This window comes from Papaver somniferum, chromosome 3, assembly GCF_003573695.1.
Source record: "Papaver somniferum cultivar HN1 chromosome 3, ASM357369v1, whole genome shotgun sequence".
Classification (NCBI taxonomy): Eukaryota; Viridiplantae; Streptophyta; class Magnoliopsida; order Ranunculales; family Papaveraceae; genus Papaver; species Papaver somniferum.
Window position 1 is genome coordinate 77,846,286 of NC_039360.1, and position 17,880 is coordinate 77,864,165.

The following is a 17,880-nucleotide window of genomic DNA, read 5'->3' on the forward strand; positions in this document are numbered from 1 at the left end:
TCTAAAACTCTTCGGTTTGAGAGACTTGTAGGGATTTTTATTACAGAACATATCATAAAAAGCTTCAAAAAAAGTCTCTCCTAAGTAGGAGATATTTTGAGAGACTTTTTTATTTCCTTTTTGTTTAAGGATTAAATATCAAAAAATTAAAAACAATAACCAAATAAGCTACAATTTGATTTAAGAAATCAGAGACGAAGGAAAGAGATGTAGATACAAGAAGAAGAACCATTGTGTTAGAGAGATAACATGTTCTATTACATAGGTTACAATATATACATATATAATGGGTAAGTGGATGGACCGCACATCCATGGGCCGTCGGCCCTGTAACACAATTAGTTTACTCTTAAAAAATGAAAAAACAAAATAATTAGAAGCATAACACAATAAATTCATTTACAAAAAATCAGAAATGAAATTTAATGTTATATGGGATTATTTTGTCTCTCCAAAATGAAAAACAAAAACTCTAGCCTTCAACAACCTCTTGCCCAGATTTAGGTTTTAGTCATTCATTAATCAAATAAAACATGTTTTATATTGTTTCTATGTTTTTTGGCATATTTCTTCGCCATTTGGGACGATTTTTCTTCACAATTTTAGGCGATTGTCTCTTCGCTTTGCGGGCGATTTCTTCAAATATCCATGGCTGGATCGTGGCTAGCTATTCTCGATTCCAAAATATCAATCATTCAACACGATATCGCTTTGAATCTTTATTTAATCTAAGAGATTTAGGGCATCCGGGTTTGTTTGATTACACATGATTACGAGAAAATTACTCCTTTATTTTAGAAGCATCTCTTATCATTGAAGAAAAAAAATCAGATTAAATGTTCGGAATTGATTCCAGATAATACCATCATTCTTCCCTACTACATAAACGAAAATTGGGTATTATTGCAGTTTATGGCTCTTTCTCTTAGCGATATACTTGTAATTGGTATATTTAATTAGGGGCATAATTATTTTGTATATTGATGTTTTTGTTATTTTTATAAGCGATCATGTAATCAATATTTTGATTTGAATGATTTTTTATTTTATTTTTTGACAATCAACATAGTTCGGTTCATTCAAATCAAAACAGTGATTACATGTTTGCTTACAAATATAACAAAAACATCAAAATATAAGATAATCAATACCCTAATACAAATAAGGATATCAATTGCAAGTAGATCGCGAAGAGAAAGAGCAATAAACTGTACAGATATCCAATTTATTCTTATGTATATGGGAGAGATGATGGTATATCCGGAAATGATTTCCGACCATTTAATTAGATCGTAGTCTTCTTCGATAAGAGATGCTCCTAAAACAAATGAGTAATTTTCCCATGAATTTGTCAATCTACACAAACACGAATGCTGATTGAAAGCGATGTAGTTATGAACCGTCGATGTTTTTGAATCGAGAAAAGCAAGCCACGAACCAGCCATTAAAAGTTGAAGAACTCGCCCCACAACGACGAAGAAAAATCACCCCAAAACAGTGAAGAAATATGTCAAAAGACTCCAGGAATGATGTAAAAACATCTTATTCATTACCTACTACCAAAAACTTTGAAAGGAAAAAGAATTCTTACTCAGATCTGGTCCTTTCAAATCTACGCAAGGCAGCTCAATGGTTTTTTTTTTCTTTTGAAGAGAGAGGAAAGAGAGGCAGCTCTACCAAAAATCAAAGATGATTTGAATGAATTGAAATATGTTGATTGACCAAAAAAAATTGTCTTCGAAAACCCAATGAGTTTACTAGAGATTCAAATCCGTTATGTTCGTCTCGTCTCGTTTTGATTTATTTATTTTTTTGCAAAATGGTTACGATTTCTATTAGTCATGCATGGACTACTACATTTTCAGTGAATTATTCATATATTCATTTTGGAGAAAAATAAATATATTGTTTGTCTCATCTGTGCAATGTGAAATTCATATATGTTTTGTTGTCTCTATGAGTCACCATAATTCCTTGAAAATTATTCAGAGAGTCTCCCGAAATCTCTAAACACACAGAGAGTCATCCAAAATCTCTTGCATATAAAGTCTCTCAATGTCTCTACTAATCTCGATTGGCTAACCCCCTTTAAGATCAAAAAGTCCATGCTACGTCATGATTTATCCAGAAGGCCCATCCTGCGGACAGCGTCCTCCTGATGGAGTTTCCATTACCGGATCACATACAAGTTTGGGTAATTTTATGTAAGGGTATGGGTGAGAAATATGGGGCAGGTGATACTCTATGTTGTTGGCCCATCCTGCGGACAGCGTCCTCCGGATGGAGTTTATATTACCGAGCGACATAAAAGTTTGGGTAATGTTACATGAGGGTTGGGTGAACAAAATATGGGGCAGGTGATACCCTAGGTTGTTTACCCATCCTGCGGACAGCGCCCTCCAAATGGAATTTATATTACCGGGCGACATAAAAGTTTGGGTAATGTTAAATGAGGGTATGGGTAAATATGGGGCACGTGATACTCTAGACTGTTTGGAGCGGTCTCGACTCCTGATATTTGTTTTTGTTCGTTGAGTCTCGAGCTCTAAAATTTATCTGCCCAATTTATTATTATTATTATTATTATTTTGATATTCTAATTAGATTTCTGTCTTTTTTTTCTCTGTATTTCAAAACATTTTCCTGTTACTCGGAAATCTAGATTTTTATTTATCTGTGTTTTTATCTTGATTATTCTTTGTTTTTCTGGTGCAGTTTCCTAAATTTTAATTACATTGATTACGGAAAGTATAATCACAAATATTTGCATCTTTTTAGGGTTGTTGTGATCGGATTGATACAGCAAAACGACCTTCATATCCAATTTATTAGGCTTTTTGCTTGCAAATTGATTGATTAATGACATATTTATCTTTTTCTTCTTCACAACTATCCATGGAATATCTTCCAATTTATAACTTTACTATGACAAACACTTCTTTTCTTCTAGCTTACTCGCAACTAATAAACCGTTGAAATACTTAAAGCATTGCTTGGTTGGACCCACCAAAACCCAAAGCTGCTTGATATAATTATTAGAGTCAATTTTATTAGGTTAGGCTAGGAACATATAAATATTGAGACTCTCTCTTGCTACTCATGAAGAACCTGAAGACGTATCGACATCAATGAACACATCATCCTTCAGTTCGAGGTTAATAACAACAAACTTGACTTATTTCATTTCTATCACAATTTTATCATGCCAGTATTTATCTATAATATAAAACAAAATAGGTTTTTGAGCTTTTGACGGACGGATAACATTTTTAGGGACAAACATTGCATCCGACCATCCCAATCTTATCTCAGCAAAAGACATCTAACGGATGTAAGAGTTGTAACATCTTTAAATTATGAATATACTTTGAGTGGGTTCCTTCATAATTAGGATCATAAGTAAAAATTAAATTAAATGTGATTTTTTAAAGATCATTAGCTTTAATTATCTCATTATCTGTTTGTTTTTTTTACATTATATTCTTCATCTACAAACAAAAAAATATTTAAAAATACATAAAAGTCCTCAAAATCAAGAATCACATAATTTCAATTAAATCCACAAAATTAATCGAAAACTAAGTGTTTGAGGGTGAAAACAGTTTCTGCTGATTTTGGTAATTTCGGGTGTGTGGATGAGAAACGAGTCTAAACCCTAAACAATGTACTGCAAGGGAGTACTTTGATTCGAGAGATCAATCTGTACAAATCCGGCCTAAACCAAGAAATGGCCGTTCCGGACTTGCTTTGGTCACAAAGTGAAGGAGAAGGGTTGGTCTAGGGAGGGAAGCGAAGAGAGTGTTGGGAGCAGAATAGTTGATTCGGGAACAGTAGTTGTTTGACGACTTGTATCAGAAAGTGGAAAGCTAACAGATGGGAAAGCTAACAAGTGATTTCTGAGTGTTGTATTCTCCTGACCAAAACTTGTCTTTTGGTGGAAATAGGTGAGACCTATTTATACAAGTCGCAACGAAACGTACCCTGGTCTCGTAAGAAGTGGAAACAGTTGAGTAAATGGAAGAAATCGGTAACGGGTAACGCCTGTAATTGATGTTTTCATAATCAATGAAACGTTTCACCATTACTTCCCGTATTTACTAACCGCCTCACTCTTATGACACTTTCTTGTAACGGGCGTAGTGTAAGCCGCACGCTGTAAACCACCAGACCAATACCCTGATGAGCATCCCCCAGTTTGTGACATGTTTTGATGTCTCGAGTGTTTTCGTGGAATACGTGTAGCATGTTGCTATTGTTTGGCAAGTTAAGATTGAGAGGCTTTCCGGTTCGGTGGTGACTTTTGACGGTCGAGATTTCGCATCTTGAGAGGAAGGTTAGCCGTTGATTGTGGTTACCTTCCGTTGGTAGCCAGTGGCGTGGCCACGGTGCTGGCATGGCTTGCGCATGCTCTTGGCGTGGCTAATTAGGGTTTGGTGCCATGACCAAAGAATTGGCATAGCTAAGTATGTGACGTGGCCAAAGAGTTGCCGGCATAGCCAAAGATTGCCACAAGTCATTTGGTGGTAAGTTTGTACGGCTAAGATCTGCATCTCAAGATGAAGGATAGCCGTTGATTGTTGCAACCTTCCGTTTGGAAGCCAGCGGCATGGAGGCATGGCCAAATTAGGACTTTGGCACCGTAGCCAAGAGATTGCCACAAGTCGTTTGGTGGCAAGTTTGTACGGCTGAGATCTGCATCTTAGGAGGAAGGACAGTCGTTGATTGTTGCAACCTTCCGTTTGGCAGCCAGTGGCATGGAGGCATGACTGGCATGGCTTTGGCGTGGCCAAATTAGGGCTTTGGCACCCTAGCCAAGAGATTGCCACCAGACGACGGATGCGATTTGCATCTCAGGAGTAAGGAGTAATGACGAAGATAGGTAAAGTCCACCAGAATGCTTTCTGTTGATTGTGAAATGGTTCTTTGTGAAGATAAAACAGAATCTCTAGTACAAGTGTGTGTTGTGAATCGAAATTTAGAGGTAGAAGTTGCTGGTACAACCGTTTATATACTGGCTCTCTTGGTATCATCATCTATTGTCACTGAAATCAGTATTATTCTTTCAGGTTAAGCTCAATGAACTTGTAAAACTCGATAAACCTGTTTTAGATTATAGAACCCAGATTCATGGAATCAATGCTAAGGATTTGGAAAGAGCTACTTGTTCGTTAGAAGATATACAAGTAGTATATATATATGGATAAGGACTTTCTGGATTATTAGTATGAAAACATTTCTTTCGAAAAATTGATGTGTTATTGTTGCAGAAATCAATGAAAAAACTGTTATCCGATGGAGTCGTTTTAATTGGCCACAGTTTGGATAAGGATCTAAAAGGTGGGTTTTACAAACTTATTACACACCAGTTTTATGGAGTACTTGCTGCCGAAATTGATTTTGCAATCTTTGATAATTCTGTATTCCTTTTTTTATTTTTGTGTATTTCGTAGCATTGAAAGTGGATCATTCGAGGGTGATCGACACATCATTAATTTTTAAATATCCTGAAGGGCATACTCACAAGAGGCCTTCGTTGAATCATCTCTGCAAGGCAAGTTCGTTAAGAATCTTTACTTTTGATAGCATGATCACCAGTTTTTGCTTTTATGTCGGTCTTTTGCTATTTACTGCTGGAAGAATAATATAGATGCAATGTTATAGTATTCTTTGGTACTACTTCTCAGTCATATTGACGCATAACTAATGTTATAAACCTGATTCCTAGTTGGTTTTACATTATGTGTGATCCTTCAAAACGTATATCTGGATTCGTGAATTTTGTGTACTATTTTTTAATGCCATAAACACTACTTTCATAGAAAGGTGCAGACAACACTTGAGAATGATATTATCGATCTATTGGTCTTGACGTACCCGACTTTTGATTGTTTGAGAGTCCAGTGTTTTACTCATCAAGTACAAGTGTGCAACCATCAAACTTGGAGTGATCAACTCCTGCTGAACAATGAAGCATGTAAACTTTTCCTACTTTCTAGGTTGTATGAAAATTGGTGGACAAAGATAGTGATCTACGCACTGTAGTCCTTGCAATTTAGAAAAAATGTTGTGTATTGAAAAGCTATCGATTTTTTGAGGAAAGAACTTTCTAACTTGTGTTTATTCTTAATAATTGGTTTGGTGTTTGAAACCATTCTTGATTATGAGGTGGTTTTATGGATCTTATTTTGCTGGATGTTGTTAATTCTTTCTTGTCTTATTTTGACAGACTGTGCTTGATAGACACATTTTTGTGTCTAAATTGTCCTCAATTTTCTCTATGTTGGTACTCGATTTTGTACTTATTTTGGTGTTTTGTGTGTTTGTAGGTATTTTTGGAAAATAGACGTTTTTGGAAGAATCGGCTCGAAAAACTGCTAAAGGCACCCCGAAGGACATTTGCTAAGCGGACCTCAGATTTGGCTAAGGGGAACCCGCGGTTACGTGCAGCCCAAATTTGTTCTCAGCACCCAAATTACTATCGGCACCCCAACAGAAGGATAAGAGGCACCCTTCATCTTCAACATTCAAAAGGAATATTTGCGGGAAATTTGGTTCCACTGGTAAAGGATTTATTATCTTTAAGATAAGAATATCTTTTTTCCTTATAAACAGGAAGAATTTGAAGAAAAATGAAGTTATCTTTTATTAAACAAGAGAGATATCCTTGGAAGATTTTATCTTGGATTTTATTCTGCGAATTAAAGAAGATACGAGTTTAGTAAAGATATATGGAGAATAAAGAGATGGAAAAATTCCTGAAGATATTTTTAATTAAAAAGAAGAAGATTTTGGAGTTATGGAAGAATATATTTGAGTAATGTGTATTTGTGTGTATAAATAGAGAGCTAGAGAGCACATTTGGGGATGGAGAGTTTGGGGATCGTTTAGAGCAAACCGGGTTTAATCATTATTTTCTCCCATTTCATCACTTGTAAACACTTTTGAGCAATAAAAAATTATTCTGAGTGTGTTTCCAATATGCGGAGCTAGACCCCAATCCTTGGGGCCATGGAGGAAGCCGTTGTTTCGGTAAAAGTGATACATTTCTATTTTAATTAATTATAACAACTCTATTATGATTTTTGCTTTGAATTAAAACTTGATTATATGATTTTAATTAGGGGTGTATTTTCTCTTGATAGAATATGCTTGCTTTAGGGTTTTGATATTCTATGCTTGGATTAACATCTATTCTTTTGAAAATCTACATGTCTAGGCAATACTATTAGAATCAATTTGAATGTTGAGTTGCATGATTATTGTTTTATTAAATCACTAATATCGGTCAATGGTGGAATCCTAGCCCCGGTCTCTCCATAATTTTTACAACACTTTTTAATTGAGTTTGTTATTTTTATTTACAAAAATTAAGTCTAAAAAAATCTTCCTTCACAAGTGTCAACGAACCTTTTACTACAACATCATTGAAAATAACCATCAATTTTTGGCGCCGCCGACGCGGACTTGTCTTTAGGCTAGAGATTTTAGATTTTTTTTCTTTTTTAGGTTTTTATTTGTTTTATTTTATTTGTTCTTCTTTACGTTTTTGGGTTTTTGTCTTTTCCTTACAGAATTTGGAATTGGAGCAAAAGAATATTTTGCCAAAGCTTTTGGTGAATACTTAAAGACTTGGAGTAAAAGGCAAAGTGAAAGGAGCGAAAGAAGAAGATTTTTTTTATTTAATAAAAATAAGAGAGAAAAAAAAAGAGACATTTTTATTTTTTTTAGATATTATTATTTTATTTTATTTAGACTTTTCTTTTTCTTTTGCACTTTATTTTTTTTGGACTTTGGACATTTTTTTTTTAAAACCCTACGGAAGGGTAGTTTCAAATATAAACTGCACAGGGAAGGACGGCGATTACGATATCGCCTCGTCCCCTCGGGTTCGTACATGACATAAGAGTCGTGGACCGAGTCGACTCCAACGGTTCATCCCCCGTCTGGAACGGGTGGTAAGAATTTTAAACACCCGCAAATCCCCTGTCAGCGGGTTTACTGGATGATTTTGTATGCATATATGTTGAGGAATCGAATACGGCTGTTTTAATTTCCTAGTAAAGGGCAAGGCCTGGCCATACAAGATAAGGGTTCGGATTTCATCACCGTTCTCTTCTTACCCGCCTTAGGAAAACGAAACCAAACGTGAACCTAAGCCTAAAATTTTGACTAGAACGAGACAGATAGGGTAACGAGCTTAATAGGAAAGCCATTCGAAAAATATTGGTTACTCTTTTAAGCATACTTCGAAGTTCATGATGGTTTCTGTGAGTTTAATGCGTGACTGCGCCGCCTTGTAATGCGGTGAGGCCTTGGGTATCAAAGCTCCACGCAGCTTCCCTCGCCTCTATTCAACTTACTTTGACTCGGATTGATTCCAGAGGGGTTTTCTTAAATTGTAACGAATTCCCTTTCGAAGGATTAGAAGCTGGTCTAGAAACAATCTAAGTGGAGCCATCATGCTTTTTGTTTGCTAGATAAAATAGGCTTGTTGTGGTCGAGTCAGCCTTCTTTGTGCTTGTTTAGAATCCCCTTGCAGTTAGGATGTCGAACTGGTATAGCCAATACAATGATTATCCAACCGAGCAACATGGACATTACTCTTTTTATGATCATAGTGTGAATAGTGGTTGGTCATGCCAACCTTTTCAATATTTTGGGTCATACCATGGTGAGCCCAATTACTATCCGCATGCGCATCAGTCTTACGAGCAAGAAGATTATAATACTAGTTCTTCGTATTTAGAGGATACAATCAAACTTTTGAAAAGTAGTCTTTTTTATGATCCTTCAGTTCCTATTCCTTCTCTAGAAGAGTCTCTCAGGAGGTTAGCTGAGTCGACACGAAAGTTAGCTGAATCGACATGTAAGTTAGCTGAGGTGAATAACGTAGTTATGGACGAAAGGACTGCAACAACGACTGAATCTTTAGAAGATATCCTCAATAGATTAACTCAAAACTTAGATCCAACACTAAGGGAACTTTATTTGGAGGAGACCCTTGAGAGGATAGCTGAGTCGACATGTAGACTTGAGTTAGAGATGAACGAGAGTATTGCTCGAAATAACTTGAATTTCCAATATAGTGTATCCAATAATACCTTTGAGAATGAAGATAGTTTTTCACATAATCAAGATGACGAGGATAAAATTGGTAACATTACTTGTTTAGATGAGGTCCAACCATTTTCATGTTATTATAATGATTATGATGAGGATAGTGTTGATGAAGAATTTGAAATAAGTAGGCATCAGGAATTTGTTACTCCAATTGAACTTAATAATGATAATGTTTCTTGTTCAAATCCAAATAATTTTAATAATTATTAACATATTCAAAAGGACGAGGATTTGACTAGAGATACTCCCGTTTTAGACGATGTAGTATTTCCTTATGATTACGAAGCCAACGACAGTTTAGAGGAACGAGTTTATTCTGAGAATATTGTTTTAGAGTCTAGCAATTTAGAAACATTAGTCTTAGACGAAGAAGATGAACTTGTAGAGATTTAAATATGAGTGAGGATGCATCACCTGAGTATAATCTACACGAAGGAATTGACCATTTTCAGGATTCCGATGATCTAGAAATTAGGGAAATTGTAGCTAGTCTATCTAGAGACACCCAAAACTCTAAGTTTGGGGGTGATTATCATTCTCCTTGTGCCTTACCTTTATCTCTTACAGAGATCCCTTACTTGGGACTTGATGTATGTGCCTCATCCGTTGTGCCAGATTACCTTCATACTAGCTCTCCCAAACCTAATAATGTTCAGGAAGAAGTTCAGTTGTTAGAAACCCATCCTCTGGTTGATGCGGTTTACCCAGGCTATGATACCCAGATTGATTTTGTTTTCCCACCAAAAACATTTATTCCAATTGTGGGAACGTTTGAATTTCAGATGTGTCGGTTATTGAGTTTTGAGACTAAACCTAATTACTTTAAGAGATTAGGGTCGACACATTTGTTTAAGGAAGACCACCACGTTCATTATGGTCAGCTGTGTAAGTCAAATTTGATTGACTTAGAGGATCCCCAGTTATTCAGGTTACTTTTATGTGCTTCTAAATTCTTAGTTGAGTATTTCCAGACTCTAATACCTGAACCGGATCTTAGCTTCGAGGAAATCCAACCGATGAAAACCTTTTACTTAGACCCTTTTATAGAGCCTGAACCTGAACCACAACTAGATGTAGTTGTCTTAAGCAAGGGTATATTCGGTATCTTCTTGGTCTGTTGCAGTTTCCTCTTCTTGTGGGTAACACTTTTTGATCCAGATGACCCACAATTATTCCGGATGCTGCTATATGATTCTTCGTGGTGACTAATCCTTTCTTAGTATGGCTGAAGACTTTAAACTTAGCACTTCTTGGGAGGTAACCCAATCTCATGCAACACGGTAATACCTTTCCTTAACTCTTTTGCTTCAAATGGTAACAGTTTCTCCTTGTTCATATGCTTTTAATTTTATCTTTAGAACATTGAGGACAATGTTAGATTTAAGTTTGGGGGTATGGGAGAAACTTTTTAGTTGCAATAAATAAACTCCAGAGCCTAGAAATTTATGCCTATTAAGGATTGCACTAACCAATCTAAGTGGATGGGAACATTTTGGTTGTAGGAGTTGAGGAACCAATCTGATTAGATGGAAACATCTAGAAGAATCTATTCATAAAAGCACAGATCTCAGGTGTTAGAAAAGAAAACATGGTAGTTTCGCCATATCCTCGTGATGGAAACATCGAAAGAATCCTGATCACTTCTTTTTTTCTTTTTACCATTACTAGGGTGAAATCGAGTGACTGAGATACAAAAAAAAAATTGAGACCAGACCACCAGACCAACCAGAATAAATACAATAAAGTCGATCACTAGTACCCTTGTATTTTCCAGTGAGTTGACCTAGAGTTAGGATTATCGACCACTGGTTCCCTTGTATTTTCCAGTGTGTTGATATTAGTCCAGACCAGTATCTCAGTCTATTAGGATAGGTTCACCTTAGTCAACATCATCTACGTTTTTCTCTACATCCATCTTCTTAATCTATCCATGTGATTGGTTGACTCCGGTTTATGATGTCCAGAAACTATCTGAGTAGAGCTCTGTCACTTTATATGAATTTTAGTATGCTTGAGTGCAAACTCGTGTACATCAATTGGAATTTCGCATCAGGGTACTTCCTCCTGTAGTCAATAAGTATGCCAACCAAGGAGATTCTTTAGTGCCTTCCAAGGTTCTGCGTAGATAGCTAGGGTCTGGAGTAAAGGTTTTGTGGGTACACCTCTGGTAAACCCCCCGGAGACAACACTCCGCCGCTAGGGCCACCTAGCGGTTTAACGGCTTGCTGCACATGCTAAGTGTAAACTTTATTTTCTAGAAAAAATTTGCTCGAGGACTAGCAAATAATAAGTTTGGGGGTATTTGATAGACACATTTTTGTGTCTAAATTGTCCTCAATTTTCTCTATGTTGGTACTCGATTTTGTACTTATTTTGGTGTTTTGTGTGTTTGTAGGTATTTTTGGAAAATAAACGTTTTTGGAAGAATCGGCTCGAAAAACTGCTAAAGGCACCCCCGGAGGACATTTGCTAAGAGGACCTCAGATTTGGCTAAGGGGAACCCGCGGTTATGTGCAGCCCAAATTTGTTCTCGACACCCAAATTACTATCGGCACCCCAACAGAAGGATAAGAGGCACCCTTCATCTTCAACATTCAAAAAGAATATTTGCGGGAAATTTGGTTCCACCGGTAAAGGATTTATTATCTTTAAGATAAAAATATCTTCTTGCCTTATAAACAGGAAGAATTTGAAGAAAAAGGAAGTTATCTTGTATTAAACAAGAGAGATATCCTTGGAAGATTTTATTCTGCGAATTAAAGAAGATATGATTTTAGTAAAGAAATATGGAGAATAAAGAGAAGGAAAAATTCCTGAAGATATTTTTAATTAAAAAGAAGAAGATTTTGGAGTTATGGAAGAATATATTTGAGTAATGTGTATTTGTGTGTATAAATAGAGAGCTAGAGAGCACATTTGGGGATGGAGAGTTTGGGGATCGTTTAGAGCAAACCGGGTTTAATCATTATTTTCTCCCATTTCATCACTTGTAAACACTTTTGAGCAATAAAAAATTATTCTGAGTGTGTTTCCAATATGCGGAGCTAGACCCCAATCCTTGGGGCCATGGAGGAAGTCGTTGTTTCGGTAAAAGTGATACATTTCTATTTTAATTAATTATAACAACTCTATTATGATTTTTGCTTTGAATTAAAACTTGATTATATGATTTTAATTAGGGGTGTATTTTCTCTTGATAGAATATGCTTGCTTTAGGGTTTTGATATTCTATGCTTGGATTAACATCTATTCTTTTGAAAATCTACATGTCTAGGCAATACTATTAGAATCAATTTGAATGTTGAGTTGCATGATTATTGTTTTATTAAATCACTAATATCGGTCAATGGTGGAATCCTAGCCCCGGTCTCTCCATAATTTTTACAACACTTTTTAATTGAGTTTGTTATTTTTATTTATAAAAGTTAAGTCTAAAAAAATCTTCCTTCACAAGTCTCAATGAACCTTTTACTACAACATCATTGAAAATAATCATCAGTGCTTGGTTATGATCTTAGGGAAAGTGGTGCTCCTCATAATTGTCTATCCGATGCACAGGCTGCAATGAAATTAGTTCTTGCCAAGATGGAAAATAAATTTTATGGAGTGATTTCCTTGAAAGTTTGTACGGCTGAGATCTGCATCTCAGGAGGAAGGATAGACGTTGATTGTTGCAACCTTCCATTTGGCAGCCAGCGGCATGGAGGCATGGCCGACATGGCTTTGGCATGTTTTAGGCGCGGCCAGGTTAGGATTTTGGCCTTGGTACAGAAGTTTCCACGCGTTTGGTGGCGAACTTGTGCGGCTGAGATTTATATCTCGGAAGGAAAAGTGGCCGTTGATTGTTTCAACCCTTCGTTTGGTAGCCAGCGGCATGGTTTAGGCGTGGCCAAGCTAGGATTTTGGCATAGTTTTATGCACGACCAAAATTAGGGTTTTGGAATAATTTAGGCGCGGCTTGGCATTGGGCCAAAAGTTGCCACGCGTTTGGTGGCGAACTTGGACGGCTGATATTTGCATCTCAGAAGGAAGGGTGGTCGTTGATTGTTACAACCCTTCGTTTGGTAGCCAGCGACATGGAGGCATGGCCGGCATGGCTTTGGCCTGGTTTAGGCGCGGCCAAGCTAGGATTTTGGCATAGTTTTTGGCGCAACCAAAATTAGAGTTTCGGCATAGTTTAGGCGCAGCCAAAATTAGGGCTTGGCATTGGGCCAAAAGTTGCTACGCGTTTGGTGGGGAACTTGGACGGCTGAGATTTGCATCTCAGAAGGAAGGGTGGTCGTTGATTGTTGCAACTCTTCATTTGGCAGCCAGCGGCATGGAGGCATGGCCGGCATGGCTTTGGTGCGGAGGTGTGGCTGGCATGGCATGCCATAGGCACGATGGTGCGTCTGGCATGGTCGGCATTCCTTTGGCGCGGATATATGGATGGCATGGCATGCCATTGGCACGATGGTGCGGCTGGCATGCCTTTGGCGCGGAGATGTGGCTGGCATGGCATGCCATTGGTACGGTGGTGCGGCTGGCATGGTTGGCATGCCTTTGGCGCGAAGATGTGGCTGGCATGGTTGGCATGCCTTTGGTGCAGAGATGCGAATGGCATGGTTGGCATGCCTTTGGCACGGAGATGTGGCTGGCATAGCATGCCATAAGCACGGTGGTGCGGCTGGCATGGTCGGCATGCCTTTGGCGCGGAGATGTGGCTGGCATGGCATGTCATTGGCACGGTGATGCGGCTGGCATGGTTGGCATGCCTTTGGCGCGGAGATGTGGCTGGCATGGCATGACATTGGCATGATGATGCGGCTGGAATGGTTGGCATGTCTTTGGACGGAGATGTGAATGGCATGGCATGCCATTGGCACGATGATACGGCTGGCATGGTTGGCATGCCTTTGGCGTGGATATGTGACTGGCATGGCATGCCATTAGCACGATGATGTGGCTGGCATGGTTGGCATGCCTTTGGCACGGAGATGTGTCTGGCATGGCATGATGATGCGGCTGGCATGGTTGGCATGCCTTTAGCGCGGAGATGTGGCTGGCATGGAATTCCATTGGCACATTTGGCTAGCATGCGTGGCTGGCATGTGTAGAGATGATGTCAGTCAGTACCGAGGGCTCTGCCGTGGAGCATGGCATATACATAAAAAAGGTACCCCGATAATTTAACGCAGACATGTTGAATAGTTCAATAAATGTGCTAGTGGCGACATTATTACTCAAGTGTAACATCACTGTCTGACTAAGGTTTTACGATTTTAACCCTAAGCTAAAAACCACCATCAACATTAAGTCCCCTGCTTAGCTCGGAACAGGGGATTTGTTGCGAGGTAAGCATAAGATGGTGACATACAAGGACAAAATCGAAACGGCAAGTCATGAAGAGATGGTCAAGAAGATCCTTCTAACCTTTTTTCGGGAGGTAAGGAGAATTCGTGATTCTTGTGATGGTGGCTTTGCGTAGATTCTTCTCGTGGTGCTGCTAGCTAGGACGCGGAGCGGTAGAGGTGGTTGCTGGCCGGGATGCAAACAGTTTGTGTCAGCTTGGCTAGGCTAGGGAACGCAGAGTTGTTGGCGTTGCTGGATTGGCTTGGCAAGCCGTTGGCATGGTGTGGCTTAAAACGGAGACGCTGGCGTTGGCCGGCTTGGAATGGGAGCCGCAGGTATTGTGCGTCTTGGGATGGATCCGCAGGCATTGGATCGGCTTGGGATGAAGCCGTTAGCATTGTATCGGCTTGGGATGGGCGCTGGCTTTGCACGGTGCTGGCTTGGCGTCTCTTGCTGGCCCGTTTTCCTCTTTCCATGCGTGGCTCGGGTAGGGAATGCTTTCATTATTCATATCCCAAAGTATCACGTCCATATGAAAGGTGTTAGCTCTCCTCCTCATGTTATACTGTCGGTTTCGCTTCCAAGTTCCGGGGCTGGCAGTAGAGCAGTAGCGATAACACAGGCCAACATGTACTTCCACGTTTTTTTTATCAAACCCTAATTGACTCGCATAGACAAATATCTTTTTCCAGCCGATATCACGCCTTAATTCACGGCTGGTAGAAAGTTTTCTTTTTTCGGATTTCATCGCTCTGCTGAATATAAGAGGTGATCTTGAATCCTTCGTTCGTACAGATCGTCTTGAAAGCACGTATATCCTCTTTACAGGTATCGTCTCGTACTTTCTCCTGGTTCCTCACTCTGTTTTCTTATTCATGTAGATTGTTGGTGCAGATAGGGTGAGAACTTATCCCATCTTTTGATTTTGTGGTACATAATGGGATCTTCCAGTTACAACCGTACCTCTGATTCTTCGGAGAGAAGCTTTGGGATCGAAGAAAACTGGTTTTCTTCTCATGAGGAGGCATTGGGCAGAATTAATTCTCTGTTTCGTGAAGCTGGCGAAATTTTTCAGGGCATGCATTTCACCTATTTATGTGGAGTGCGGATGCATGCTCAGGCTTTCATAACTCTGGTAGACATGGAGGAAAAGCGGGGAGATGATGATGCATCCCAACGCGTTGAGATACCTCAGGGCAACGAAACTTCTTCACAGCCCATCGCTAGGGCTGAACAACTCGCCGCTCGTTTGAAAAAGCGGAAGACTAAGTCTGTGAAACTTCTAGGGGAGAGCCAGCTTAATTTCCCTGCCCGAGATGATGTCATAATCCTTGATTCTGATGCGGATGAACCGGGACATCCTCGAAATCCCGCTGAAAAAGCTTTCGAGGAAGACGCCGCTGTGGTTGACGAAAGTGAAGAATCTTTTGGAGTGGACGCCGAAACTGCTGTCAGGGACGTTGGAGAAGCTGCGATGGCATATGCTGTGACGGTTGTCGAAGTGGGTGTTGGACAGGAGGCGAAAACTGTTGTTGCTGAGGCGGTTTCCGGGTGGGATGTTGGAGTTGTTGTTACTGCAGCGTCTTCTGAATGGAACGTTTGTTGCCCGAAAGATTATTGGGGAAAGTGCTTGAAAGGGGTCTGACAGAGGCGTTGGCGATCCGGGTATCTGCTTTCGATTACAGTTTCCCCTTTTTGTCGTTTCTCTTTGGCGTGTAGCCTCTTTGATGTTTCACAGACTCATTTTCATCTTCTTTGTATTCATGGCGAAGTTAGGGCTTCGCCAAATAACATCCCGCTTATTTAGTTTTCATGGTTTCGCTTCTTTGAATAAAAACCTATTTTTCGAAAGGATCCAAAAGCTTCATCAAAATAAGTTGTTTGATATTCCATACCTTTCCTGTCGTCTGATGATTCCTTGTATATTCTTCCCTTTAAAGTTTTGAGTAAAGCATTTTTTGGAGGGTATCAGCTTTGCGGGTCATGATTTGATGGGTGATGGTTTCCTGATGATTCGGGATTTATTTAGTGTTTTTCCTTTGAGATTCAGAAGACTCGTTAGAAAGGAAATGTATGCTTTTTGAATAGGAATCGAAACCCCAATTGAGAATGCAAACGGTGCACTTATCTTGGAGGAAATACAAATATTGAGTGGAAAACGAAATAGCTGAAGGAAATACTAAAGGGAAAAAACGTTGTAGGATAAAGTAGCACATCGCTTTAGGTATTGAAGGGCTTGAGCCATCGTGAGTGAATCATCACGCCTTCCAACTTATCAGCATTGATGAGTTTCCAGTAACCACCTAAGAGGACATCTGCCACCAGATATGGCTCATCTTCCCTTTCTTAGGGCGAACCAGTTCGAACAACCATCCTTACTGTTATGTTTCCGACTTGAAATGAGGTCGCCTTGACTACCACGTCTCCAATTTGAAACGAGTTCGAGTGTTGTGTAACCGTTTGACTCCTGGTCCCATCATCTTTGACTGTAGCTTCTAAATTCTTGGTGAAGCGTTTAAAGGGCCCAACACCCCACTCACATCTCTTAAATGTGTTCGTGTTGATAATCAGATCGAGTCCCCGTGACGGGTTAGGAGAAGAAGTGACTGGCTGCAGAGAAGGTTGTTTGACCAGACTTACTTGCGTTTGGGATCTATGAGCGAGCGCGGACGGGCTTTCCTCGGGTGATCGAGTTCCATTGGTAAGTTGTTGATACGGCAGCAGGTTGGACGACTTGTTGGAAAATCTTTCGGGCGTTGACACTGGCAGAGGGGATGCTCCCAATTTGGATTTGTTGTCGAATACCCAAGAACGCCCCAGGATCATGTCATAACTTGAAAGTTCTTTGACAATGTGGAATTTGCCACGCGCTATAGCATCTCCCATCTTAATTTCGAGGCTAATTTAGTCGTATGCGTTCATCGCTTCTCCTTCTGAATTATTGACCACAGACGGGGAGTGGGTAGCCTCTTGCTTCAAAATTCCCGCAGCTCTCAGATTCTTGATGGTAATGATATTGAAGTCAGAGGCTGCATCGATCAATGTGTTGTCGAGCTCAGTGCCCCTTAGATAGGCCGTGGTTAGCAGTCTACAATTGTGTTTTTCAGTTCTGTCCCCTAAAAGAGATTGGGCTTCTGGCGTAGCCTTCGTAACCGGAAAAAGTCGTTTGCGCGAAACAACACGATTGAGGGCCGTGAAGATGTCTTGACGCTGCGTCTTGGAAAGGTAGAGAATTTAGCATACATGCTGCATCATGGATTGTACATTTTCGTGTACGGAGTCCCTAGAGATCCCGTAATTTCTGAATGGAAGTGGATCTCTATGCACTCCCTAATTTCCCAGCTGAAGTTCCCCTGCCTCTACCTTCTCCTTGAAGATGTGCTTTAGTCTGTTACAGTCGCTGGTCGGGTGGTAAACAAACCGGTGATA

General features: G+C 39.5%; 1 protein-coding gene across 1 annotated transcript; it reads left to right on the top strand.

Moving 5' to 3' along the window:
* The first annotated feature begins 2,225 nt into the window (after positions 1–2,225).
* Positions 2,226–16,096, top strand: LOC113359659 (small RNA degrading nuclease 5-like). The gene is made up of 7 exons (XM_026603251.1): positions 2,226–2,234; positions 4,880–4,981; positions 5,067–5,183; positions 5,268–5,337; positions 5,451–5,551; positions 15,333–15,350; positions 15,527–16,096. Exons 1-7 carry the CDS (start codon positions 2,226–2,228, stop codon positions 16,094–16,096), a joined length of 987 nt encoding a protein of 328 aa, XP_026459036.1.
* Positions 16,097–17,880: the final 1,784 nt, after the last annotated feature.

What these genes read in the sequence shown, in the direction of transcription:
- LOC113359659 (XM_026603251.1), top strand. An exon ending in GTTCGTTAGAAGATATACAA is followed by an intron (nt 5,184 to 5,267) that starts GTAGTATATATA and finishes TTATTGTTGCAG; the next exon opens with AAATCAATGAAAAAACTGTT. An exon ending in TTTGGATAAGGATCTAAAAG is followed by an intron (nt 5,338 to 5,450) that starts GTGGGTTTTACA and finishes TGTATTTCGTAG; the next exon opens with CATTGAAAGTGGATCATTCG.